The following is a 25,858-nucleotide window of genomic DNA, read 5'->3' on the forward strand; positions in this document are numbered from 1 at the left end:
ACGACTTTCCGGCGAGACTGAATAATGCTTCTCATATCCTGAAAAGAAAGCATTTCGTCCGTGGGAGCGGATCACATCATCTCCTCTCAAATACAGGCTGACACTTTTATGAATGATATCATCACACTTCTTTAACGAGGGTAAACACCAGTTCAGTTTCGTTCTTCTGAAAAGTGTCTCATTTGATCGGCCTCCAGACTTTTGCTGTGCTCTCATGCAGCTATAATAGCTTTCTGCAATGGCCTCTGGTCCGCCTTTTGCAAGTACAATATCCAGGATAGCGCATGATTGTGGTTGTGCGATGCTATAAATGTCTTCCTGAGAGTAACATGAGCTGAAAACACTCTGTTCGTGTAAACGGACATTGTACTCCTTTCCACTGGTAAACTTCATCTTAAAAGCGGCATCCAAAGTATTGAAGGAGCATGCTCAAACAGGACAAGACTAGCATCCTGGTGTTTCAATGGCTCACCATGATCCGTACCTTGAACCATAAACCAACTAGGACATAGACTTTTCCAAATACCTACTTTTACAGCTTCTTTAATTCTGTCCATGTAACGGAATGCCCAAGCTGGAATAGCTTGGCTTGGGGGATGAATCTAGCAGTACAGCTCAAACAGTTAGGATGGGTGGGACAGAGGGCCCTTCCCTTCTCTGCACTCTCCTGGCTGGCAAAACTGATTCTGAATGGAGTGGGTTAATTTCCCAGTATTTATCTGAACCTTTTATGTAACCAGTGCCAGGAATACTCATGTAGCTGATAAAGCTGCATTGTTGTTGCGTAATTCAACACACAAAATTCATGTCATCATTTGGCCTTTATAATACTTATCTTACTGAAGAATTTTTGGAGTATCACCATCCAGAGGATCCTAAAAGATAGAGTGAACATGTTTTACATGAAATACTGTACTTACCCATAGTAAATCTATAAGGCAATAAAAACAGAATTATAAAAGTTCTCCTGGTATAATATTTCCCCTTCTTCTTGATCTCCTCTTCCACATTGCTTTGGGAATTTAGTATGTATGGTCTTTAAAAAAAAAAACGTTCAGCTAAGTACACTGTCATGTAATAAAAAGACAACACATGTCAAAAAAACTTATATAAATATATCCTTCTTTTTTGTTATTTACCTGAAATCTAGTGGTAGTTTCTGGTTGATTGTTTATGAACTATAGTCTTTAAAGAGTCCTAATTCAACTTTGTAGAAATTTTGCAGAATGGTTTGGTGGGGGTCTTGGTATTTGTAATTACGAAAACCAAGAGGGGTCTTAGTTTTTGAAATTACGAAAATTAAGACCCCCAAATTTACTCTTAAATTTGACCTGAAACTCAGTGGAAAGGATCGGGCAGGAGATAACTTGAAAGATTCGACCTGTTTTGGTTACAATTTGACGTTATATTTCGATGGACTCGATTTTAGGGGGTCTTAGTTTTCGTCATCTCGAAAACTAAGACGGGTCTTGGGTCTGGTATCTTAGTTTTCGAGGGTCTTAGTTTTCATAACACCCAATAAATATCCGCAAACCTCGCCCGCATTGAAATAACAAATTGGCGTTTTGGATAATTAATAACTTATTAGACCATTTTGACGTCATATCGCTGAGTACTGTTACTTGTTACTTGTATTTTGACTCACCCTACAGGCTTGTCAAAATGCAGCACAACTCGTAGACATACTCAGGATACTACATAACAAAACTTATATTAAAGTGCCTATAACACTTTTTTTTTTCTATTCTACATCAAAATGTAATGACTCTTAAACATGTTTTCGCAATATTTGTGGTATTTTTCCCTTTTCTGAATTTTTTATCAAGCTCTATAATCCGCAGTTAAAATGTCTGGCCGAGCAAAGAGGGACTAAGCGCCGTGACGTCACGGTAGTAACCATGCGTTCTTATTGTACAAACGAGTGCTCCATGCTCCATAATTAGTAATTTCTCTGAATTTTTAATGATTTTTAATGATTTTTAAAGATTGTGAACAATAGATTTCACAGGCCACGTTTATCAGAGAAGCAAAGTGAGTTACTACCGTGACGTCACGAGTATTTGAGTACCAGTACTCTTTCACGCGACCATAGAGATACGAGAAGCCTAAGTTCCATACAAATTCGGACTTTTATCGCCTCCTAAAATATCACAGACGCATCAGAATCACTCACAAATCTTACCAGACACCCTCTATAGGCTTCTATTTTTATAATTTAATGCAAAAAAATAGGTTTCTTAGGCACTTTAAGACCCCTATTAACATAAATACAATCAACTGGTACTCTTGAGTCCAAACCATATACTGCAGTGTTCCCAAACACAATCTAACAGAACAACTGAGCCACTCACCTCATAAATGGACTTCTTTGTTGATTTCTCTTTAGGTCTCCTTGGTGCACCAACCTCCGTGTCATCTTCATAATCTTCCTCTTAACCTCTACTGAATAGAAGTCTCTACCATACTTCTTAAATTCATCAGACTCAAAGTCAAGACCAAAGATATCTTGGGCTTCCAACAAAGCACTATGAATGAACAAGAGAGAAACGCTATCATTGAACTCAGAAAAGCAAAGCTAAAACAAAACACCATGAAGAGGAAATTGTTCACAATTGTTTCACTCGCAACAGTTTCCTTTCATGACTTAATGGTATGGAAAAATGTTACTTACGCAAAGTTAAAACCATTTCAATACAAACCGGATGGAAATAACAAGTCCTCTCTAAAGATTACGAAGCAGTGCTCTCAATAAAAATTTCCAAACTACTTACAAATCTTGAAGAGTTCCTGGAATTCTCCTTCTTTCCCTTTTTGTAAGCCTATTAATAGGATTCCCATCCTCAAATTACAAACAGCTGATGAGAAACTTCGTAACACCTTATCCCGTCTAGAACCCTTCGCTGTTTCACCCCGGAAAGCTGCTTAATCCACTGATTTTTCTGTCCTCTCAATTCGAAGATTGCACGTTAGCCACAGTTCAACCGATGTTAGTGTTAAATCCAAATGAAACTCCGCTTAGGATTACAAAGACTGCTCAGATTACCAGTTCTCTAACAATGCAGTAGTCTCCCTCGCAGCCGCTCAGTTTTGGATGTCACGCAACGCTCCCCCAAGAAAACGTGTCTTCAATAGTATCTTCAATAGGTACCTACAATTACAATTTGAAGATTGCACGTTAGCCACAGTTCAACCGATGTTAGTGTTAAATCCAAATGAAACTCCGCTTAGGATTACAAAGACTGCTCAGATTAACCAGTTCTCTAACAATGCAGTAGTCTCCCTCGCAGCCGTTCAGGTTTGGATGTCACGCAACGCTCCCCCAAGAAAACGTGTCTTCAATAGTATCTTCAATAGGTACCTAAAATTACAATTTATCTAAGCTCCTTTGTAATCTTCTAGAGCCACATGTCCCGTGTGAATACAACGTCCGCGACACGTTTTCTTTAGTACATGAAATCAACCAGTTATCAACCTCAGGGAAGTTCATGGTATCTTTCGATGTTGAGAGTTTGTTCACTAGTATACCTCTTGATGAACGCATTGATCTGGCGATCAGATACATTTATCAAGGTAACCCTGGTCTTAAGATAAACGCCGCTGACCTAAAGGCGCTTTTTACCTTCGCAACAGCTGAGACTGGTTTCTTGTTTAAGGGTGTGTTTTATGATCAAATAGACGGGTTGCCATGGGGTCCCCACTTGCTCCAGTACTTGCAAACCTCTTTATGGGACATCATGAAAAAAACTGGCTAGATAACTATTCATTCTCTGAAGTTCTGTTCTACAGACGTTATGTTGATGACACCTTTTGTTTGTTCAATAGCGAGGAGGACGCGCTCATGTTCTTTGATTATATCAACGCCAGGCATCCTAGTATTCGTTTCACAATGGAAAAGGAAATCGATAAGAAATTATCGTTTCTAGAGATATTGTTAGACAACAATCATACATCCATCGTCACCAGTGTATATCGCAAGAAGACGTTTACTGGTCTTCTTACTAATTACTTCAGCTTCGCCCCTTTGATTTACAAATTAGGTTTAGTCAGAACGTTGATTGACAGAGCATATAAGATCAATAATTCCTGGGTTGGTTTTCATCTGGATGTCAAGAAACTTATTTTCTTGCTACGGAAAAATTGTTTTCCATCTTGGGTCATAGACAAGATCATTAACAGGTGTCTAGCGAAGAAAAATAATCCTTCCCCTACTGGGCAGAACGCCTCTTCTAACTCCGGTAAACCTTCTGCGCACTATTATAAACTTCCCTATGTTGGTCGGTTTTCGAACATCGCTCAGACTAAGTTAAGACAACTACTCAAACGTTATTGTAGAGCTGATTTAGATGTTAAGTTAGTCTTCAGTACGTTTAAACTCAGAAACATGTTCAGTGTGAAAGATTCAGTACCGCTAGGTCTACGTTCGCGTGTCATATATAAATTTTCATGTGCTGGCTGTAATGTCAGTTATATTGGTGAGACGACTCGCCACATTTGTACACGAGTTCGTGAGCACCTCTTGTCGGACAAAACTTCGCATATTTACAAGCACCTGCAATCATCAAGGGCTTGTCTTGACTCTTGTGATACTGAATGTTTCACGATCTTAGATTCTGCCGCTTCAAAATACCAAATTAAGATCAAAGAGGCATTGCATATTAAGTGGGAAAAACCTATCCTTAATCAGCAATTAAAACATCTAGAATTGTCTCTTTCCTTTTAATTATGTTGTTCCTTGGTCTTTTAATTTATTTTTATTATATATTTATTTAATTCTTTTTTGATCTAGTCAAGCGCGCGCTATTTACATTTTTCGCGTTTTTAACATTCAAATGTAACGTAAGCCCTGACACGTAGTTTGTAACGTACCTTAATATAAATTCAAATGTACAACAGTTAAATGCTCATTTGCAACTGAAGATGACATGAGAATGTCGAAACATGTCTTGTAAATTTAAACTCATAGTTGTTGTTTGTTTTTCGAGAGTTATTGTCACTCTGCTGTCTTTACGACCAATCACATTCCAGAAAATCTGAATGACGTAAGGTTTCACGCGAAAATGTGGATGTGGCAGATGATCTAGCTATCATGTCGGGAGAAACACTGAAGAAATTTGTCAATGAGAGCTCAAAATGTTTCACATGTTCATCGTTGTGTCCTGGTAAAGATAGAGTATATATTTTTGGGAAAACTTCTCACAATTTCGTTGAAATTATAGAATCTACGCTTAACATAGACGTCAACTGCTACGCCAACGACACGAACGCTAGATTGTTTGAGAGGTTGTTAAAGTTTCAGTGAGCAACTGAGAAAGTAGAGGAAGCTAAAAACTGAACTGAAACTCTTTATTCGCACTACTTCAAGAGGTTACTACAGATTATAAAAGTCAGAATATATAAGAAACAGTAAATTACATCAATAATCAAAACGAAATACAAGACGCATTTCAATCGAGGCCAAGGGCTAAATGCTTGCTTCGACCTACAGATGGAGATCAGAAGGAAACCTGAAAGGTAACCTGAAAAAAATGTATTTATTCCGACTCTTTCGGAAAATAACAAATCTTACAAATCTTACTTGTTTATCTCGTAAGTAAACGATGGTAAATTAATACCCGAAGCGCTTTCCGAGCTGCCCGATTCTTCTCCCACTGCTTTCACGCTTATAAAACAGGAAACGAGCAAAAGGAGGAAGGTGTGGCTGTTTTGACTAGCCATTTGACGAAGTTCAATCTGCTCCTTGTTCGACAATTTACATATCAAAACAAAGGAAATTTGTTCCTCTCTTTGATCTTGGCGGTACATTTTCAATTTGCGCTTGCGTAAAAGAGAAATCGCCAAAGACTCCTTGCTCGGTCTTGTTTTGACCACGAACGCCTTCTTAATTTTGACTGACCCGCTCGGGAAAAGGTGAAAATGACGAGGGAAAAACTTTACTTTGTAGTACGAAAATACATAAAATGGAAAGCCATGATATTATAGTTCAATATTTCGGTGGTACATTGTTAACTTTTTATACAGAGAGTCGGCAAGATGAAGGGCTCGTCGGCTCCGACGAAGAGCTAACGCTCGAAACGTCAGCTTTTGTAATCATTACGGTGGCCAATTTACCATTTCAACTTTGTTGATATATCCAAATTATTTCGTTACTCCCACCGACGCAGCCCCAAACAGTTTCTTTCGAAACTATCAGCCTTTTTATCAAGATGATATAACATCCAAAAATCGCACTCGATTTGAGTGGGCCGATGAAGTGGGCGTGGTCACGAAGTTCAGTAAGAGACTATTTGTACCCCATGAGTTTGATATGATTGAATTTTAAGCTGCTTCTCTAACTAGTAACTTAAACCTTTATTGCTCGAAAAAAAATTTATTTCCCGAATATTTAATTCCGTCAAATCAAAAAGATAGTAGTAAATAAATCGAGTACGGAAGGCACTTAAAAAAAAAAAATCTTCAATATCATTACGTATTTCCTTCCAAAAGAAAAACCATAAAAACTTTACATAATGATACTCCAATGGGGAAAACTTTTTTATCATACTTGAGGTGCCATATGATACCTTGTCAAAAAATTTACAAAAAATTTCAAATATGTTTGGTGTTACAAAAATATCGTTCGAAAAAAGTACCCAATGTGTGCTTAGGCAATCATAGGCATCACTTAAGGAAATAATTAACTTTCAATTTTCTTGGCTTCATTGACTAATAGCTGTCGAAAAGACAATTTAGGAAATTTTGCTTATTTTGACTGCTTAACAATTCGCTTTTCGAAAAATAAAGTTCTTGAAGTTTGTTCTCTGTCAAATTTGAACTCTGCGCTATAAACTGTTCTGTTCCATATTATATATTACAACCTCTTTAACGAGATGCTCGCGACAATGGAGGAGTACCACCAGTTTATCTCGAAGATCTCTTTCACAAATGGAGTCATTTTCAATTATAAGGAAGGAGGGCGATTGAAATAAACAAGCTTTCCTCAGTCCCAGTACCTTCTGATGCACAGAGTTTACTTGACTCATGGCTCTTTAGGTGTAGTAGACTTTGGCCACTTTCCAAAATCAAAACTCACGTTGTCGCCAATTAGCATGAACGAGGCCCAGTTAGAAATGTCTTCAAAGCCGTTATTCCTCATCCACTTCCTGGCCTCGTAAAGAGATTCACTGACACTTTCACCGCGGAACAAATGTTCGTAAAAACAACCCATGAACTTCTCTGTGGCTCTTTCACCCAAGGCCCATCGTGCCGCCAACACTGAGCGAGCACCGGATCCTATGAACGCTCGAGCGATTCCAATAACTCCCTCAGCTCTAATCTGTCCACGAGCACTGTGACAACAGCTAAGTACCACCAGTTTAGCTCGCAGCTTAGTTTGTGAGATGTCCGCCATCGTCAAAAGGTAGGCTTCTTCTCGTGGAATAAAGGGTGTTGAGCGCTTAGGAGAAAGAAGAATCTCTCCTCTTTCGGCATCTCCATGTGCAGCAAGATGAATTAGACTCACTGAGTTAATCGCTTGAAGTACAGCCTCCTTTGTTGCATGGTGTGCAGTCAGAGGTGTTACGCCAAGAAGTCTTCCAATCATCTCTGCCTCATTTCTTGCACATGGCAATGGCTCTATTGTCCTGCGTCTTCCGTTATAAATCACCTCTCCAACCTCAGGGTCACCTACTATCAATGCCCTGGCCCGACTGTGATACTCTGGAGGGCTCTCCTGAATAATCTTGAGAGTCGTTAAAGAGGGAACGATACGGATCCTAGCCGTCTCCGAGAAATACTTGCCTCCTTCTTCACGTAAGGCTGCAAATGGAACTTGGTACATACAGGAATCGGGGACGATTATGACCTCGGACTCCTTCAGTAAATCAGCCACAGGAGCGATGATTATCTTGTGGCATAAGTGAAGATTCGCTTTAATAACTTTAACAGCATCGTCGTCACGCATCAGGGCGCAATTTTCATGGACAAGCGACATTGACTCGGTATCGTCAAACGATCGATCTTCGCATTTCTCTTCGGGTAAAATGCCAAGGAAACTTCCTGAGAAAAACTCATCTAGGGAAGGGACTAGTCCAGTCACCTCGCTTGGGCGAAGATTCACTTCTCTTTTTAAAAAAATAATGGCTCTCGTGGCTTTGAGAACCCAAAACCGAACAGATTCTTTATCAATCGAAATATACAAGCATGCACAGTCTCCTTCTCTTGGAATAACATTCTGAATGCCACACCACGTTTCTGGACTGCCTGTAATCTGCTCTTTTAAAGAGTATTGAGTCGCCATGAAGTCGGCCAAGCCTCTTGCCCGTCTTAGTTCCTCGACATAAAGAGCGTCTTCGGGCTTCGCATTGGAAGAAAGCAACTGACTGAGCATCTTGTAGGGAAAGGTACCGTGCGTCTCTAAAAGTGACGTTTTAAGCTGATCGTTTTCTTTAAGGGAACCTCGTAAAGTGTCGAACTTTTCAATGCTTTGAAATAGGTACGAAGACGCGGCTTTAAAATCAACTTCTGATACTTTCAACACCGATAGGTCACAAAGGCATTTGAACTCGTTCAAAATGTCCTTAATATCTATACTGAGTCGGAGGGCCTTCCTGAAGTATTTTTGGGCCATGTCATATTTACCAATAAAGCGGAAACATGATCCCAAGTTTGCGTAACTGACTACCTCTCCTAGTCTGCTGCCAGCCTCTATCGAAATTGCAAGTGCTCTTTCGTGATATTCCATAGACTTCTCATACAAACCACGCTGACGAGCGATTATTCCAAGATCTGATAAATCACTCGCTTCTCCTATTCGGTCACCGACTTTCATTCTAATTGCCATTGCTCTCTCAAGACATTTTTCAGCCTCCCCAAATTTACCGAGAGACATATAAAGTTGCGATAAGTTTCCGTAGATTTTTGCTTCTCCATCTCTGGCGCCAACAGCTTTTTTGATAGCGAGTGCTTTCTCCAGATACTCTCGGGCCTTGTCGTATTGACCAAGCGATTGGAACAATGCTGCTAAGTTTCCGTAGATTGTTGCTTCTCCATCTCTGTCGCCAACAGCTTTTTTGATAGCGAGTGCTTTCTCCAGATACTCTCGGGCCTTGTCGTATTGACCAAGCAATGTGAACAACGTTCCTAAGGTTCCGTAGATTGATGCTTCTCCATTTCTATCGCCAACAGCTTTTTTGATAGCGAGTGCTTTCTCCAGATACTCTCGGGCCTTGTCGTATTTATCAAGCGATTGGAACAATGTTCCTAAGTTTGCGTAGATTGTTGCTTCTCCATCTCTGTCGCCAACAGCTTTTTTGATAGCGAGTGCTTTCTTCAGATACTCTCGGGCCTTGTCGTATTGACTAAGCGATCGGAACAATGCTCCTAAGTTTGCGTAGCTTGTTGCTTCTCCATCTCTGTCGCCAACAGCTGTTTTGATAGCGAGTGCTTTCTCCAGATACTCTCGCGCCTTGTCGTATTGACTAAGCGATATGAACAACGTTCCTAGGGTTCCGTAGATTGCTGCTTCTCCATCTCTGTCGCCAACAGCTGTTTTGATAGCGAGTGCTTTCTCCAGATACTCTCGCGCCTTGTCGTATTGACTAAGCGATAAGAACAACGTTCCTAGGGTTCCGTAGATTGCTGCTTCTCCATCTCTGTCGCCAACAGCTGTTTTAATAGCGAGTGCCTTCTCCAGATACTCTCGGGCCTTGCCATATTGACCAAGCGCTATGAACAATGATCCTAAGTTTCCGTAGTTTATTGCCTCTCCATCTCTGTCGCCAATAGCTATTTTGATAGCGAGTGCTTTCTCCAGATACTCTCGGGCCTTGTCGTATTGACCAAGCGATATGAACAACGTTCCTAAGTTTCCGTAGATTCCTGCTTCTCCATATCTGTCGCCAACAGCTGTTTTGATAGCGAGTGCTTTCTCCAGATACTCTCGGGCCTTGTCGTATTGACTAAGCGATATGAACAACCTTCCTAAGTTTCCGTAGTTTGCTGCTTCTCCATCTCTGTCGCCAACAGCTGTTTTGATAGCGAGTGCTTTCTCCAGATACTCTCGGGCCTTGTCGTATTGACTAAGCGATATGAACAACGCTCCTAAGTTTCCGTAGATTCCTGCTTCTCCATCTCTGTCGCCAACAGCTTTTTTGATAGCGAGTGCTTTCTCCAGATACTCTCGGGCCTTGTCGTATTGACCAAGCGATCGGAACAACGTACCTATGTTTCCGTAGATTGCTGCTTCTCCATCTCTGTCGCCAACAGCTGTTTTAATAGCGAGTGCCTTCTCCAGATACTCTCGGGCCTTGCCATATTGACCAAGCGCTATGAACAATGATCCTAAGTTTCCGTAGTTTATTGCCTCTCCATTTCTGTCGCCAATAGCTATTTTGATAGCGAGTGCTTTCTCCAGATACTCTCGGGCCTTGTCGTATTGACTAAGCGATATGAACAACCTTCCTAAGTTTCCGTAGATTCCTGCTTCTCCATCTCTGTCGCCAACAGCTGTTTTGATAGCGAGTGCTTTCTCCAGATACTCTCGGGCCTTGTCGTATTGACTAAGCGATATGAACAACGCTCCTAAGTTTCCGTAGATTCCTGCTTCTCCATCTCTGTCGCCAACAGCTTTTTTGATAGCGAGTGCTTTCTCCAGATACTCTCGGGCCTTGTCATATTGACCAAGCGACATAAACAATGTTCCTAAGTTTGCGTAGATTGTTGCCTCTCCATCTCTGTCGCCAACAGCTGTTTTGATAGCGAGTGCTTTCTCCAGATACTCTCGCGCCTTGTCGTATTGACTAAGCGATAAGAACAACGTTCCTAGGGTTCCGTAGATTGCTGCTTCTCCATTTCTATCGCCAACAGCTTTTTTGAGAGCGAGTGCTTTCTTCAGATACTCTCGGGCCTTGTCGTATTGACCAAGCCATGTGAACAACTTTCCTAAGCTTCCGTAGATTGCTGCTTCTCCATCTCTGTCGCCAACAGCTGTTTTAATAGCGAGTGCCTTCTCCAGATACTCTCGGGCCTTGCCATATTGACCAAGCGCTATGAACAATGATACTAAGTTTCCGTAGTTTATTGCCTCTCCATTTCTGTCGCCAATAGCTATTTTGATAGCGAGTGCTTTCTCCAGATACTCTCGGGCCTTGTCGTATTGACCAAGCGATATGAACAACGTTCCTAAGTTTCCGTAGATTCCTGCTTCTCCATCTCTGTCGCCAACAGCTGTTTTGATAGCGAGTGCTTTCTCCAGATACTCTCGGGCCTTGTCGTATTGACTAAGCGATATGAACAACCTTCCTAAGTTTCCGTAGTTTGCTGCTTCTCCATCTCTGTCGCCAACAGCTGTTTTGATAGCGAGTGCTTTCTCCAGATACTCTCGGGCCTTGTCGTATTGACCAAGCGATATGAACAACGCTCCTAAGTTTCCGTAGATTCCTGCTTCTCCATCTCTGTCGCCAACAGCTTTTTTGATAGCGAGTGCTTTCTCCAGATACTCAAGTCCTTACTTCACTGAGCATACGGTCCACAATTTGTGACACAAGCACCGTCAATTTCTTTAAACGGGCCTTTAGGAGGTCGACTGTTGTTCGTGGTCAAAAACGATCATTTTGTTCGTACTGTTCAGTATAGTGTTTTTGTGGGCACAGTTAAAAGCCGTGGGAAACTAAAACGATAGTATCGAATTCTCGCTTTTCTCCAAAACTAGTTCCATTTACCACCACTTTTTGCCCAATTTTTCGCAAAATTTTACTCTCGCATATTCCATTTTTAGCGAGAAAATGAGTGACTGCGAAAAATTGGTAGCTTTTCCGTTCATTGATTTTTGTCTAATGCGACATTTCTCAGAACTTGAGAGTTCTGTTTACTCAAGAGTTCAATTCAAAACTGACCGCTGTACTGGTATGGCGTTGTTGAAGTAGATAACTCTTGGAGCATTGGTTGCCATACCCATTCCGACTTAGTTACTCTCCGATTTCCAGAGAAGATTACTCGACACAACGACACGACATCACCATTACATAATTCCGCGCGCTCTATCTCTTTCATTCCCACGGGTAATTCGCCTGTTACACCTCGTAACAATCTCTCTTTATTACCAAACAAATATGGTAAGGGGAATACAGCCGGAGAATCGGCTCCAGCATTAGCAGCAGACGAAGTAACTTATCTTGCAATTAAACCAATATTATGGAAGTGATTTTAAAGAAAATGACGAACCTGTCGTTCTCAGCTGAGATATTCTGGCGATATTCTCTGATGAGAATATCGCCAACCCCTTATACTCCCACGAGTGACCAAGACAGAATTTCTCCTAACGATATCCATACAAGATCGAGTAGAAAAGTGATGAGAATATACAAAAATACCAATTAGGGGATTTAGTTGATCCAATACCAAATTCACATTATACGAATTGTATGGTAGAAAGAAAGGAGAATTGCTAATGAGATCTTGGGAGCGAGAGGCGGTTGACGCTATAATTTATTCGTAAATATTACAATCCCTTGGAATGCAAATGCCTTTATAAAACTGGCGCCACACTGGTTTGTGGACGCGATATGAACGTGAAAGCGGATGAGACCTTGTTTTAGAAATTTTACAATCTTTAATTAGAGTTGTAAATAAAATCATTGAAATTTGCAACATTGTATTGTGTTTTATACAAAGCAGTTTTGTTTTTGTTCACGAGGGTATATATAATACGATGTGCGCGCACTATCAAGGCTGGTTTTCATGAACTACGGAGTCATTTTTTTTTTAGTTTTGCTGGTGTGTACGTGCGCTTCTCACGGGCGACAGGAAGCATGCAAGCGTTTTGCGACCAGGTTTCCTAAATGTTGCAGCAGGCATGCTATCGTTATTCGCGCAAAAGAACCGGCTCTGGTTGCTAGAAGTTTGAGAAACGCTAGCCAGTGGATAAATCTGTATCCAGTGGAGAGCAAAGTACGTTTTGCTATCACTTGTCCGCTGGTTAGCGATTTATCCCTTGGTTAGCCTCATCCTCCCTTTATACAACTGGGTCCTGATGAAAAGAAGTAATTTGTATACCAAGGCCTGGTTGTTCAGAGAGTGGTTAACGCTATCCAACGGATAAATCCCTACCCGGCGGATAAGTGTTACTAAAACGTACTGCGCTATCAACCGGAGAAAGATTTATCTTGTGGATAGCGTTATGCAACCTTCTAACAACAGGGGCCAGAATGTGACTAACAGGTGAGACAATAGCCTAGTTCACCAGATATCTATTCAATATCTTGGAGACAGGTAACACAGACGTAGAAAAGAAACACCGACAAAATAAGGCGCGCGCACTTAAAATCACAACGCATTGCCAAGTATGTTGCTATCAAACTTTATGTCACATTCACAAAATAACACGGCAATTGTTTTCCTTCCAGTTAAGGTTAATACTAAAATGGGAAACTGTTTTACGGCGATATTTTCAGACAAATCAGTAGAAAACGATACGAAAATGGACAAGAGGGTTGAAAGTGAAGAATCAGGTCAAATACCCTCTTGCAATCGATACGAAACCTGCTCCAAGTATTGTTTCGTTTCAGTCTGAACTGGAGTTTAGTGTAAGGGGTTCATTCGCTACGGTTGATTTCGACGGGGATGACGAATCCTCGTCGTCTGGGACATTCTTGTTTGATTCGGAAGATGAGTGTGAGGTCTCCCAACCACAATCCACCAATAAGATCACTGACATCGTTTTTTATGTGACCAATCAGAACACAAGAGATTGTAATCAATATCGTTTTTCCCGCGTTTTCAAATTCTGCATTTGTTCGTAGTTTCTTGATGGAGGGGGAAACGCCGAAGAAGGTTTTGCAAAGTGATCGTTGCTTTATTTGTTCCACTTCAGTTGAGAAAAAAGAAAAAATTTATGTCTTTGGAAAAAGTTCTTTTGATTTTCCTGCGATTATTAGCTCCTGTGTGGATGTGAACGTGAGCTGCTATTCAGCGACCAACGAGTTGTCAGTTTGTAAAGCTTGCTACTGACGATTGATGAAGTTCAAAAAGGCCTTTGATCATCTGGAAGAACTCAAAGATGAATTGAGGGGAATCTTCAAGGATCGCGAGCTTCCCAGAACGAAGCGCTTATTGAACGTTGAGAGCGATGGTGGAGAAATCCAAGCTTCGTGCCGTGGGAAAATGATGATTGGTCGAAATCCTGAATGGAATGCAGTTCGAATGTGAACAGCCTTTTCTGGGGGAGTTATTCGCCTGGCGTGACGACTCCGGAAATGGCTGCAAAGCAGTCTAATAGAGGAAGCAAGTCAGCTACTACGGAAGCACAAAACGAGCTCCTGATGATAGCAGGAACACCTCCCGCTACCAACTCATGGGATAGTGCTAGTACTTTAGTAGAGTCTCAAAAATCCAGCGCTAGTTGTAACGAAAATGATGTTTTCCAGACGCCTAAAGATCAGAGGATTGAAAAGAATTGTTCTACAGCACAGTCTTCCAGTTCTGCTTCTTCATGGAACAGTACATCCAACTGCAAATAATACGCCGTGAGGAAAAGCTCGGAGAGTGTATGCAACATGCAGGAAGGTGTAGGGTCGCGTGTGTGGTTCCAATTTAAAAATTACAAAATTACTCTGCAGTAAGAAACTGGTGCAAAGCCCTGGGGCCATTCACTTTGGGGTTAACTGAAATGTGCATAGGGGACAACTCGCATAGAGGATATTTGTCTGACGCTCGATACTCTTTCGCCTCTTAAAAGAAGCAATAAGAACGAAGCTTTTCCATAACTTTCTGAAACTATACATTTGAATGATGAGTTGCAACAAATTTTAATCTGATTATCAAAGAAAAATAGCATCCAATATATATTTCCTTAATTATTTCCCTTTGAGTTGTTTGTCCCCTTAGGTGTCTCCGTTGATGGCTTGTAAATGGTAGCGTGGCCGAGTGGTCTAAGGCGCTGGTTTTAGGCACCAGTCATTTCGATAGCGTGGGTTCGAATCCCACCGCTGCCAACGTAGTTGCACTTTTTACATAAGTTTTCTGTACCAATCGCATAACTTAGTGAAGGAAAACCAATGCATGCAATCGTTGATTACTACCGAGATTTTAAATATTAAGTTACTCTTACAAAGTTATTTCGTCTCTGTTCTAGACCATGTATCCCTCCGTTCAAGCGTCAATTTGGGGAAATGTGGGTAAAGTAACCGAGTTACTGGATACAGTCCTTGACTGCTTCATTAAGGTAGCTTATGACACTCTTCTCTCTCTCTCTCTCTCTCTCTCTCTCTCTCTCTCTCTCTCTCTCTCTCTCTCTTTTTCTTTTAAATTTTATGAATGAGGGATTGTATGGGTAAACGTTTTTGTCAGACTCCAATGATAACGTCTCATAACTAGAGTTATTTATGCACGTACTAGTAAATAAACAAACTTGGTAACATAAAGATTTGGGAGGTTTTCGACAGATAGTCGTTGCGAAGTAGACATTTATGTTATTCGAAAACAAAAAGTCTCTCAAGTCTCTTTTGTAGCGACAAACGGTTCTGCCCACAAAAAAGCGTTGTTTGTCTTTGAACCCTAATTCTTGGAAACCCGCAATACATATATTGCTCTAAATCATTCTGAATACTAGTTACACTTACCAGGCATGAAAAGTGGAAGCAACCAAAAGCAAACTGTCAAGGAACCTCAATTCCTTTTTATGATTTGCTTTTGGTCAACTCCAAATACTAAGTGGTAACATCTGGGTGCGTTTGTTTTTGGAGGGGGTGGGGTGGGTGGTTGAAGAGGGGGGCTGGCGAGGAATTATCGATCAACATGGGGTCCTTTTCTGCGCAAATGCGTTCTTACCCCTCCCCTGATAAAACAACGGTCAACTGATAACAAGATAGGGTTGTCGATGGGTCAGGGAGGGGTAGGTGCGCAATTTCTTAGACACTGATGTTGAACCTGAAAATGTAATTTCTGACGTTTGAGTGACATGGGAACGAATTAGTCAGAAATTAATATTCTGACGGCACGTTGAAGAGGTTCGAGTGGCATCGCGGTAGTTTCGGATTATTTAATCGTTTCGCGGGAAATTAAGTCATTCTAGGTCGGTCAGTCTTAGGTTTTACCACTTTCTTTTTTCTTGTTTAATGTAATTTTGTTTACAACTCTCTGTAAAATGTCACCACTTTCATTGAATTTTCTGTGTGATTAGTAGTGTATTCAGGTCTATTTTAATTACCCTTTCCTCGGGGTACAGTGCTGTTGCATTAGATGAGGAATACGTTTCCACATATTTTTTGGCCACTTCTAAAGAGTGGTTTTTTATAGTGGTTTTTCGTATCTGGCGTAGCACAGGCTATTTTGTATAACCCTTTAGTTTCAGTAAATACTTCCAGTACATTGCAGATTCTAGTAGGATGCGTATACTACAAGGCTGGCTGACTCATCCTAAATAAACTTTCACATTGAATATCTTGCCTGAGTGTAGTCGGAATTATACATTCTCTGCCTTTGTTGTACACTGAGGTCACGTTTCAAGCGTAAATGGTCCCAACATCTCTTGACTTTGTCTATCTTATTGGATATGTCTTAATGATTTTGTTATCTTTCAGGCCAGTGCCACAGGAGGGCTGGGTTCTGTAAAGGCAGAAGTGATGGCAGATACTGCAGTAGCTTTGGCGTCAGCTAAAATGCAAATTGTGTCACGCAAGGTCATTGGAAGGCTCGACACAGTAACGCATTCTCCTTCGGTGACTTGATTTGGTCATTGTAGATATGAAAACTCGACGTAAAATTCTCTAACTATTTGTCAGAACCGGCTTACTAGACTGTTCCATCTGTGAATAGAGCAGGCTGTTCTAATAGATGACGGAAATGGTTCTATCGATTTGGTAGAATTTGTCCCCTAGTTCCTTCCAAGCTGCAAACTGGGGGTCAAATTCAACTAAATCGCTCTGAGGATGACTCAGTTTCCTCGCCCTCACGTGGGCTACTCTAGGAAGAGGCCAGAGTTTTGACAACAAAATACTACAGATTTGACAACAGCCAATTTCAAAACTGCTTCTCATTGAAAACGCGTCAGACTGTGCAAGACGTACTCGTGTTCATAATTATAGAGTTGACTCCTGCTATCCGTTTACATTGGTAAAAAGGAATTCTTTTTATTCAACCAGACCGTCTAAATGAAAAGATACCTTATAGGTAAAAATATTTAGGATTATTTTGTTATTGACTAGGGTTTGTCTCCAGAAGGCTAAGTATCCAGTTTCCTCAAACGCTTTATTTTCCACCCATATTGCCCTCAGCTAATCAGCAAGACCTTCATTTCTCCCACTGTCCGTCTTGAACAACACCTCATGTTGGACGATATTGCTATCTTGACAAGATATCTGCTTTTGCTTTCCTTCAACGACCATCTTGACGGTAAGGAGCTTCTTTTGATAACAGTAGTTTGTCTTACATCCGTTCCCCAACACAAATAGGGCAATTTTCAATGGAATGTCAAAAGTAGTCCAGGAGTACATTGGTTTTTACTTTATACTGCACTGTGATTTTTTTTGAAAATTTAGGTAAAAATGTGTTGTTAGGTTGGCAGCGGCGGGATTCGAACCCACGCCATCCAACTGACTGGTGCCTTAAACCAGCGCCTTAGACCACTCGGCCACGCTACCATTTACACGCTGTTTGGGTAACATTTTAGGATAACTAAGAACAGCCTTTCTTTCTTTAAACACCCGTCTGTTTTTATTGCTTTATGCCACTTGATGAACAAATCGCTCTGATACCCTCGTTCTTTATTTGTTTATAGTTGTCGGTCATATCCCATACTTTTAATATATCAACAACGGTTGAAATGGTAAATTGGCCATCGTTACGATTATAAAAGCTGACGTTTCGAGCGTTAGCCCTTCGTCGGAGCGAATAGAGGAATTGTGGGTTGTGCGTGCTTTTAAAGGCAGAACATGGAGCGACGTTATTGGTGGGAACATGACAACGAGAAAAACACGAATAAATTAGTGGAATAAAAAGCGTTCGTTGATACGTGTGGGATTTAGACTGCCGATTTGAAAGATGAGCTTTTGTTCAAGAGTTTTACGGCTTTCCGTGCTACCTAAGTGTAAGGAAAGACCGCAGATTACCATATGTTGCTTAGAATGATTAGGTAAATTAAAATGTCAAGCGACTGGTTTCGATGTGTCCTTGTCATTCCTCTCCTCGTCACGAAGGTGTTCTCGGAATCGGTCACCAAGTCTTCTTCCTGTTTCGCCGATGTAAATCTTTTTGCAATAAGTGCAAGTTATGCAATAGATTACATGACCAACCAGGCACTTTTAAATGCGCTCGTGCACGATACAAAACGTGTCCTTTCATTCACAACACTGAGAAAATATCGGGACCCAAACGATCCTCCGCCAATGTAATCTATTGCATAACTTGCTGACTTATTGCAAAAAGATTTACATCGGCGAAACAGCAAAGAGATGACGAAAGTCGAGGAATTCATCAGCAAGAGGGTGTTACCTTGATTTGATACCAAATTCTCCTGAAGTGTGGCAATTTAAAGATAGACTTTTTTCCTTTTTTGTTTTGAACTGTATGCCATCTAATCATTTCACTCTCAACTACTGAAAGGCATCTCAAAAGTGAAGACACCAGATGTTAAGGCTTTTAAAGCAACCTACCAACGCAGGTACACGCTGAGAGACTGGGAAGGAGAATCACTGAGCATGACCGTCATGGAGACAGTTACTGACCTTTTACTTGAAATAATGGAGGTAACTCATCATCTCATATCTTTTTACGAACGTAATTAAGACTCAACGTTTGGCCTTTTCAACTTCTTAAAGAGTTTTAAATGGACATGTAAACGTGGGGGCTTATATCCAAGGGGGACTTATATCTGTGGGGGCTTATATTTGTGAGGGCTTATATCCGTGGGGGCTTATATTCGTGGGGGTTTATATCCGTGGGGGCTTATGTCAGTGGGGGCTTATGCCCGTGGGGGCTTATGTCCGTAGCGGGGCATATCCGTGGGAAGCTTATATCCAAGGGGGCCCGGAATGAAAAAGTGTTGATTAAACGAGGTCAGATATTAAAGTGGTGGCAGCAAGTTTGTTGTTCTGAAAAAAATTTTTAACAAATGTAGGCGTGGTTTTAGCACTCGTTCAAATCATAATAAACGAGCTACCTAACTCGTGAACCAATCACTACAAGCGTTAATTCTGATCCAACATTTTTCATTTTAACTTTTCTTTGTTATATTGAGTTGCTTGAAGGACATGACGGAATGCACATGGCTGAAAAAGTGGACAGAACTTGCTTCAAAGTAAGTGCGATTTTCATCAAGAAAGTTCAGCTGAGTCCTTTTCGGTTTAGCAGTTTTAAAACGGCGCCCAGCCTTGTCCATGTGCGAATTTAAAAAGATATTGAATTGGCAGCGGTGAGACTCGAACCCACGCCATTGAAATGACTGGTGCCTAAAACCAGCGCCTTAGACCACTCGGCCACGCTACCTCTTACGCTATTGATATATGCCATTAGTCAGACAGTTTGGTGGGGTACTCACCAGGGTGCATTCCGCATAGACCCCACGCCGAAGTTACGCCGAGGGCTTTGAAAATGTACGCCGAATAGGCCACAATTCTACGCCGTTGGTAGCATACGCCAATAATTGCCCCCGGGCCCAGATCTTTTGCCGCCGCGCCGCCGCTAAGAGAGGCGGGTAAGAGAAATCCTGGAGACTAGTTTGTTGAAGGGATGTCCATGCTCGCTATCAGGAGCAAAAACATTTACTTTTCATCTTTATGTGTTCAGTGATGGTGCTTTATTTTATACAGCCATCGCTAGAAATCGAGGACATAAGAGCCGGCTAATATTGATTCAAGAACGTTTTCGCTTATCGTTGACAATCGGAGCTGGCTAATATTGATTCAGGAACGTTTTCGCTTATCGTTGACAAGGAACTATGAATTTCCGTTGTTATCAGTCATCACTTCGGTGCCCTATAATTTTAGAAACAATATTGTTCATAGAAACAGGTAATATTCAAGGTGTGCACCTTAATTTTCGCACAATATGCATTAAATACATATACTATCGTGCTTCGCTTGAACAATTTTGCATTTGCTAACTTGTGAAGAAATATACATCTTTTAATCTTTGCGTTCCGGCTCAGTTTAGCCTTTCACAGGTAAATGAGCTACAGGAACTATAGATCCACTTCACATGACTTAGTAGACAGAAGTTGGTAATTAGGTATACAGCGTAGACCAATAAATGTCCAAATTCCTGAAGCAAAGCAACCAACTGCTTGCCTTTTTATATAATTTGTCAATCTATGTTCTTAAATTTTAGGAATCGTCATGTCAAACAAATGACGATCAGCGTTGGCACAGAATACACACATACTGTCTTACTTATCTGCCAGAAAAGGACAGCGACGTGAATACGAATCTATTTGATCCACGACTTTCCGGCGAGACTGAATAATGCTTCTCATATCCTGAAAAGAAAGCATTTCGTCCGTGGGAGCGGATCACATCATCTCCTCTCAAATACAGGCTGACACTTTCATGAATGATATCATCACACTTCTTTAACGAGGGTAAACACCAGTTCAGTTTCGTTCTTCTGAAAAGTGTCTCATTTGATCGGCCTCCAGACTTTTGCTGTGCTCTCATGCAGCTATAATAGCTTTCTGCAATGGCCTCTGGTCCGCCTTTTGCAAGTACAATATCCGGGATAGCGCATGATTGTGGTTGTGCAATGCTATAAATGTCTTCCTGAGAGTAACATGAGCTGAAAACATTCTGTTCGTGTAAACGGACATTGTACTCCTTTCCACTGGTAAACTTCATCTTAAAAGCGGCATCCAAAGTATTGAAGGAGCATGCTCAAACAGGACAAGACTAGCATCCTGGTGTTTCAATGGCTCACCATGATCCGTACCTTGAACCATAAACCAACTAGGACATAGACTTTTCCAAATACCTACTTTTACAGCCTCTTTAATTCTGTCCATGTAACGGAATGCCCAACCTGGAATAGCTTGGCTTGGGGGATGAATCTAGCAGTACAGCTCAAACAATTAGGATGGGTGGGACAGAGGGCCCTTCCCTTCTCTGCACTCTGCTGGCAGAACTGATTCTGAATGGAGTGGGTTAATTTCACAGTATTTATCTGAACCTTTTATGTAACCAGTGCCAGGAATACGCATGTAGCTGATAAAGCTGCATTGTTGTTGCGTAATTCAACACACAAAATTCATGTCATCATTTGGCCTTTATAATACTTATCTTACTGAAGAATTTTTGGAGTATCACCATCCAGAGGGTCCTAAAAGATAGAGTGAACATGTTTTACATGAAATACTGTACTTATCCAAAGTAAATCTATAAGGCAATAAAAACAGAATTATAAAAGTTCTCCTGGTATAATTTTTCCCCTTCTTCTTGATCTCCTCTTCCACTGTGCTTTGGGAATTTAGTATGTATGGTCTTTAAAAAAAAAACGTTCAGCTAAGTACAGTGTCATGTAATAAAAAGACAACACATGTCAAAAAAACTTATAAATAGATCCTTCTTTTTTTGTTATTTACCTGAAATCTAGTGGTAGTTTCTGGTTGATTGTTTATGAACTATAGTCTTTAAAGAGTCCTAATTCAACTTTGTAGAAATTTTGCAGAATGGTTTGGTGCGGGTCTTGGTATTTGTAATTACGAAAACTAAGAGGGGTCTTAGTTTTTGAAATTACGAAAACTAAGACCCCCAAATTTACTGTTAAATTTGACCTAAAACTCAGTGGAAAGGATCGGACAGGAGATAACTTGAAAGATTCGACCTGTTTTGGTTACAATTTGACGTTATATTTCGATGGACTCGATTTTATGGGGTCTTAGTTTTCATAATCTCGAAAACTAAGACGGGTCTTAGGTCTGGTATCTTAATTCTAGAGGGTCTTAGTTTTCATAACACCCAATAAATATCCGCAAACTTCGCCCGCATTGAAATAACAATTTGGCGTTTTGGATAATTAATAACTTATTAGACCATTTTGACGTCATATGGCTGAGTACTGTTACTTGTTACTTGTATTTTGACTCACCCTACAGGCTTGTCAAAATGCAGCACAACTCGTAAACATACTCAAGATACTACATAACAAAACTTATATTAAAGTGCCCATAACACTTATTTTTTTTCTATTCTACATCAAAATGTAATGACTCTTAAACATGTTTTCGCAATATTTGTGGTATTTTTCCCTTTTCTGAATTTTTTATCAAGCTCTATAATCCGCAGTTAAAATGTCTGGCCGAGCAAAGAGGGACTAAGCGCCGTGACGTCACGGTAGTAACCATGGGTTCTTATTGTACAAACGAGTGCTCCATGCTCCATAATTAGTGATTTTTCTGAATTTTTAATGATTTTTAATGATTTTTAAAGATTGTAAACAATAGATTTCACAGGCCAGGTTTATCAGAGAAGTAAAGTGAGTTACTACCGTGACGTCACGAGCATTTGAGTACCAGTACTCTTTCACGCGACCATAGAGATACGAGAAGCCTAAGTTCCATACAAATTCGGACTTTTATCGCCTCCTAAAATAAAACAGACGCATCAGAATCACTCACAAGTCTTACCAGACACCCTCTACAGGCTTCTATTTTTATAATTTAATGCAAAAAAATAGGTTTCATAGGCACTTTAAGACCCCTATTAACATAAATACAATCAACTGTTACTCTTAAGTCCAAACCATATACTGCAGTGTTCCCAAACACAATCTAACAAAACAACTGAGCCACTCACCTCATAAATAGACTTCTTTGTTGATTTCTCTTTAGGTCTCCTTGGTGCACCAACCTCTGTGTCATCTTCATAATCTTCCTCTTAACCTCTACTGAATAGAAGTCGTCTCTAATACACTTCTCAAATTCATCAGACTCAAAGTCAAGACCAAAGATATCTTGGGCTTCCAACAAAGCACTATGAATGAACAAGACAGAAACGCTATCATTGAACTCAGAAAAGCAAAGCTAAAACAAAACACCATGAAGAGGAAATTGTTCACAATTGTTTCACTCGCAACAGTTTCCTTTCATGACATAATGGTATGGAAAAATGTTACTTACGCAAAGTTAAAACCATTTCAATACAAACCGGATGGAAATAACAAGTCCTCCCTAAAGATTACGAAGCAGTGCTCACAATAAAAATTTCCAAACTACTTACAAATCTTGAAGAGTTCCTGGAATTCTCCTTCTTTCCCTTTTTGTAAGCCTATTAATAGGATTCCCATCCTCAAATTACAAACAGCTGATGAGAAACTTCGTAACACCTTATCCCGTCTAGAACCCTTCGCTGTTTCACCCCGGAAAGCTGCTTAATCCACCGATTTTTCTGTCCTCTCAATTCGAAGATTGCACGTTAGCCACAGTTCAACCGATGTTAGTGTTAAATCCAAATGAAACTCCGCTTAGGATTACAAAGACTGCTCAGATTACCAGTTCTCTAACAATGCAGTAGTCTCCCTCGCAGCCGCTCAGTTTTGGATGTCACGCAACGCTCCCCCAAGAAAACGTGTCTTCAATAGTATCTTCAATAGGTACCTACAATTACAATTTATCGAAGCTCCTTTGTAATCTTCTAGAGCCACATGTCCCGTGTGAATACAACGTCCGCGACACGTTTTCTTTAGTACATGAAATCAACCAGTTATCAACCTCAGGGAAGTTCATGGTATCTTTCGATGTTGAGAGTTTGTTCACTAGTATACCTCTTGATGAATGCATTGATCTGGCGATCAGATACATTTATCAAGGTAACTCTGGTCTTAAGATAAACGCCGCTGACCTAAAAGCGCTTTTTACCTTCGCAACAGCTGAGACTGGTTTCTTGTTTAAGGGTGTGTTTTATGATCAAATAGATGGGTTGCCATGGGGTCCCCACTTGCTCCAGTACTTGCAAACCTCTTTATGGGACATCATGAAAAAAACTGGCTAGATAACTATTCATTCTCTGAAGTTCTGTTCTACAGACGTTATGTTGATGACACCTTTTGTTTGTTCAATAGCGAGGAGGACGCGCTCATGTTCTTTGATTATATCAACGCCAGGCATCCTAGTATTCGTTTCACAATGGAAAAGGAAATCGATAAGAAATTATCGTTTCTAGATATATTGTTAGACAACAATCATACATCCATCGTCACCAGTGTATATCGCAAGAAGACGTTTACTGGTCTTCTTACTAATTACTTCAGCTTCGCCCCTTTCATTTACAAATTAGGTTTAGTCAGAACGTTGATTGACAGAGCATATAAGATCAATAATTCCTGGGTTGGTTTTCATCTGGATGTCAAGAAACTTATTTTCTTGCTACGGAAAAATTGTTTTCCATCTTGGGTCATAGACAAGATCATCAACAGGTGTCTAGCGAAGAAAAATAATCCTTCTCCTACTGGGCAGAACGCCTCTTCTAACTCCGGTAAACCTTCTGCGCACTATTATAAACTTCCCTATGTTGGTCGGTTTTCGAACATCGCTCAGACTAAGTTAAGACAACTACTCAAACGTTATTGTAGAGCTGATTTAGATGTTAAGTTAGTCTTCAGTACGTTTAAACTCAGAAACATGTTCAGTGTGAAAGATTCAGTACCGCTAGGTCTACGTTCGCGTGTCATATATAAATTTTCATGTGCTGGCTGTAATGCCAGTTATATTGGTGAGACCACTCGCAACATTTGTACACGAGTTCGTGAGCACCTCTTGTCGGACAAAACTTCGCATATTTACAAGCACCTGCAATCATCAAGGGCTTGTCTTGACTCTTGTGATACTGAATGTTTCACGATCTTAGATTCTGCCGCTTCAAAATACCAAATTAAGATCAGAGGCATTGCATATTAAGTGGGAAAAGCCTATCCTTAATCAGCAATTAAAACATCTAGAATTGTCTCTTTCCTTTTAATTATGTTGTTCCTTGGTCTTTTAATTCATTTTTATTATTTATTTATTTATTTAATTCTTTTTAAGATCTAGTCAAGAGCGCGCTATTTACATTTTTCGCGTTTTTAACATTCAAATGTAACGTAAGCCCTGACACGTAGTTTGTAACGTACCTTAATATAAATTCAAATGTACAACAGTTAAATGCTCATTTGCAACTGAAGATGACATGAGAATGTCGAAACATGTCTTGTAAATTTAAACTCATAGTTGTTGTTTGTTTTTCGAGAGTTATTGTCACTCTGCTGTCTTTACGACCAATCACATTCCAGAAAATCTGAATGACGTAAGGTTTCACGCGAAAATGTGGATGTGGCAGATGCTCTAGCTATCATGTCGGGAGAAACACTGAAGAAATTTGTCAATGAGAGCTCAAAATGTTTCACATGTTCATCGTTGTGCCTTTTGGCTAGATCAGACGTACGTTTTTGTGCTCTGTCTAGCCCTCACTAATTTGAGAAATTTGAGATTGCCTTTTGCCCCGTGGGGCCTTTCCTTATCTACTAGAAGTTTTCGATGATGGATTTGAGCGAGAATGTTGGTTCTGCGGAGAATATTTCTACCGATAACGATGTTCCAAACGATAATGGCGACCGTGATGTTGTTAATGTTGACCCGTATGCCGTTAATGGCGAATCTTATGCATCTCGTGCTGCTCGCACAGCTGGATTGGGAGCTGTCCCACTGAATTTAGGAACTGTTCCAGTGGAAAATTTAATTCAGCAACTGCACCAAACCGAAAATCGGATGCCACAACGTCCAAAAACGGCCTTCTTTACGCCGCATCAACAGACGTCGGCTCGATCTGTTTTTGATGCCCTTGCCGTTTCTAAAGTCGATCCGACAGAAATTTCGTGTCTACAACGGAAAATGAATGGAGAAGTGGTCGTCACTTTTAAGACGATGGAG

The 25,858-nt window shown here is 40.5% G+C and overlaps 2 protein-coding genes and 3 non-coding genes across 5 annotated transcripts in view; 3 read left to right on the forward strand and 2 right to left on the reverse strand.

The window, feature by feature from the left end:
• Nucleotides 1-14,228: 14,228 nt before the first annotated feature.
• LOC148718039 (neurofibromin-like) lies at nt 14,229-16,746 on the forward strand. The gene is made up of 3 exons (XM_088742442.1): nt 14,229-14,348; nt 15,107-15,196; nt 16,554-16,746. Exons 1-3 carry the CDS (start codon nt 14,229-14,231, stop codon nt 16,698-16,700), a joined length of 357 nt encoding a protein of 118 aa, XP_088598568.1. The 3' UTR covers nt 16,701-16,746.
• Trnal-uag (transfer RNA leucine (anticodon UAG)) lies at nt 14,885-14,966 on the forward strand. The gene has a single exon. It is a non-coding gene; the product is annotated as a tRNA-Leu (tRNA).
• Nucleotides 16,747-17,530: 784 nt separating the features above from the next.
• Trnal-aag (transfer RNA leucine (anticodon AAG)) lies at nt 17,531-17,612 on the reverse strand. Its single transcript has one exon. It is a non-coding gene; the product is annotated as a tRNA-Leu (tRNA).
• A 1,761-nt stretch (nt 17,613-19,373) lies between these two features.
• Trnal-uag (transfer RNA leucine (anticodon UAG)) lies at nt 19,374-19,455 on the reverse strand. The gene has a single exon. It is a non-coding gene; the product is annotated as a tRNA-Leu (tRNA).
• Nucleotides 19,456-25,468: 6,013 nt separating this feature from the next.
• The window catches only part of LOC148718043 (uncharacterized), a 2,590-nt gene continuing 2,200 nt past the window's right edge, over nt 25,469-25,858 (forward strand). Inside the window, exon 1 of the mRNA XM_088742443.1 lies at nt 25,469-25,858. This exon is cut by the window's right edge and continues 2,200 nt beyond it. Coding sequence (XP_088598569.1) covers nt 25,469-25,858 — 390 coding nt within the window.

Source organism: Stylophora pistillata, chromosome 13 (assembly GCF_964205215.1).
Source record: "Stylophora pistillata chromosome 13, jaStyPist1.2, whole genome shotgun sequence".
In the NCBI taxonomy this organism is placed as follows: domain Eukaryota; kingdom Metazoa; phylum Cnidaria; class Anthozoa; order Scleractinia; family Pocilloporidae; genus Stylophora; species Stylophora pistillata.

Bases quoted from the DNA above. Each gene is read 5' to 3' on its own strand.
- LOC148718039 (XM_088742442.1), top strand. From the start codon at position 14,229: ATGGCTGCAAAGCAGTCTAATAGAGGAAGCAAGTCAGCTACTACGGAA. The intron at 14,349-15,106 runs GTAGAGTCTCAA...TCTCTGTTCTAG, and splicing joins GGGATAGTGCTAGTACTTTA to ACCATGTATCCCTCCGTTCA. The intron at 15,197-16,553 runs GTAGCTTATGAC...GTTATCTTTCAG, and splicing joins TCCTTGACTGCTTCATTAAG to GCCAGTGCCACAGGAGGGCT.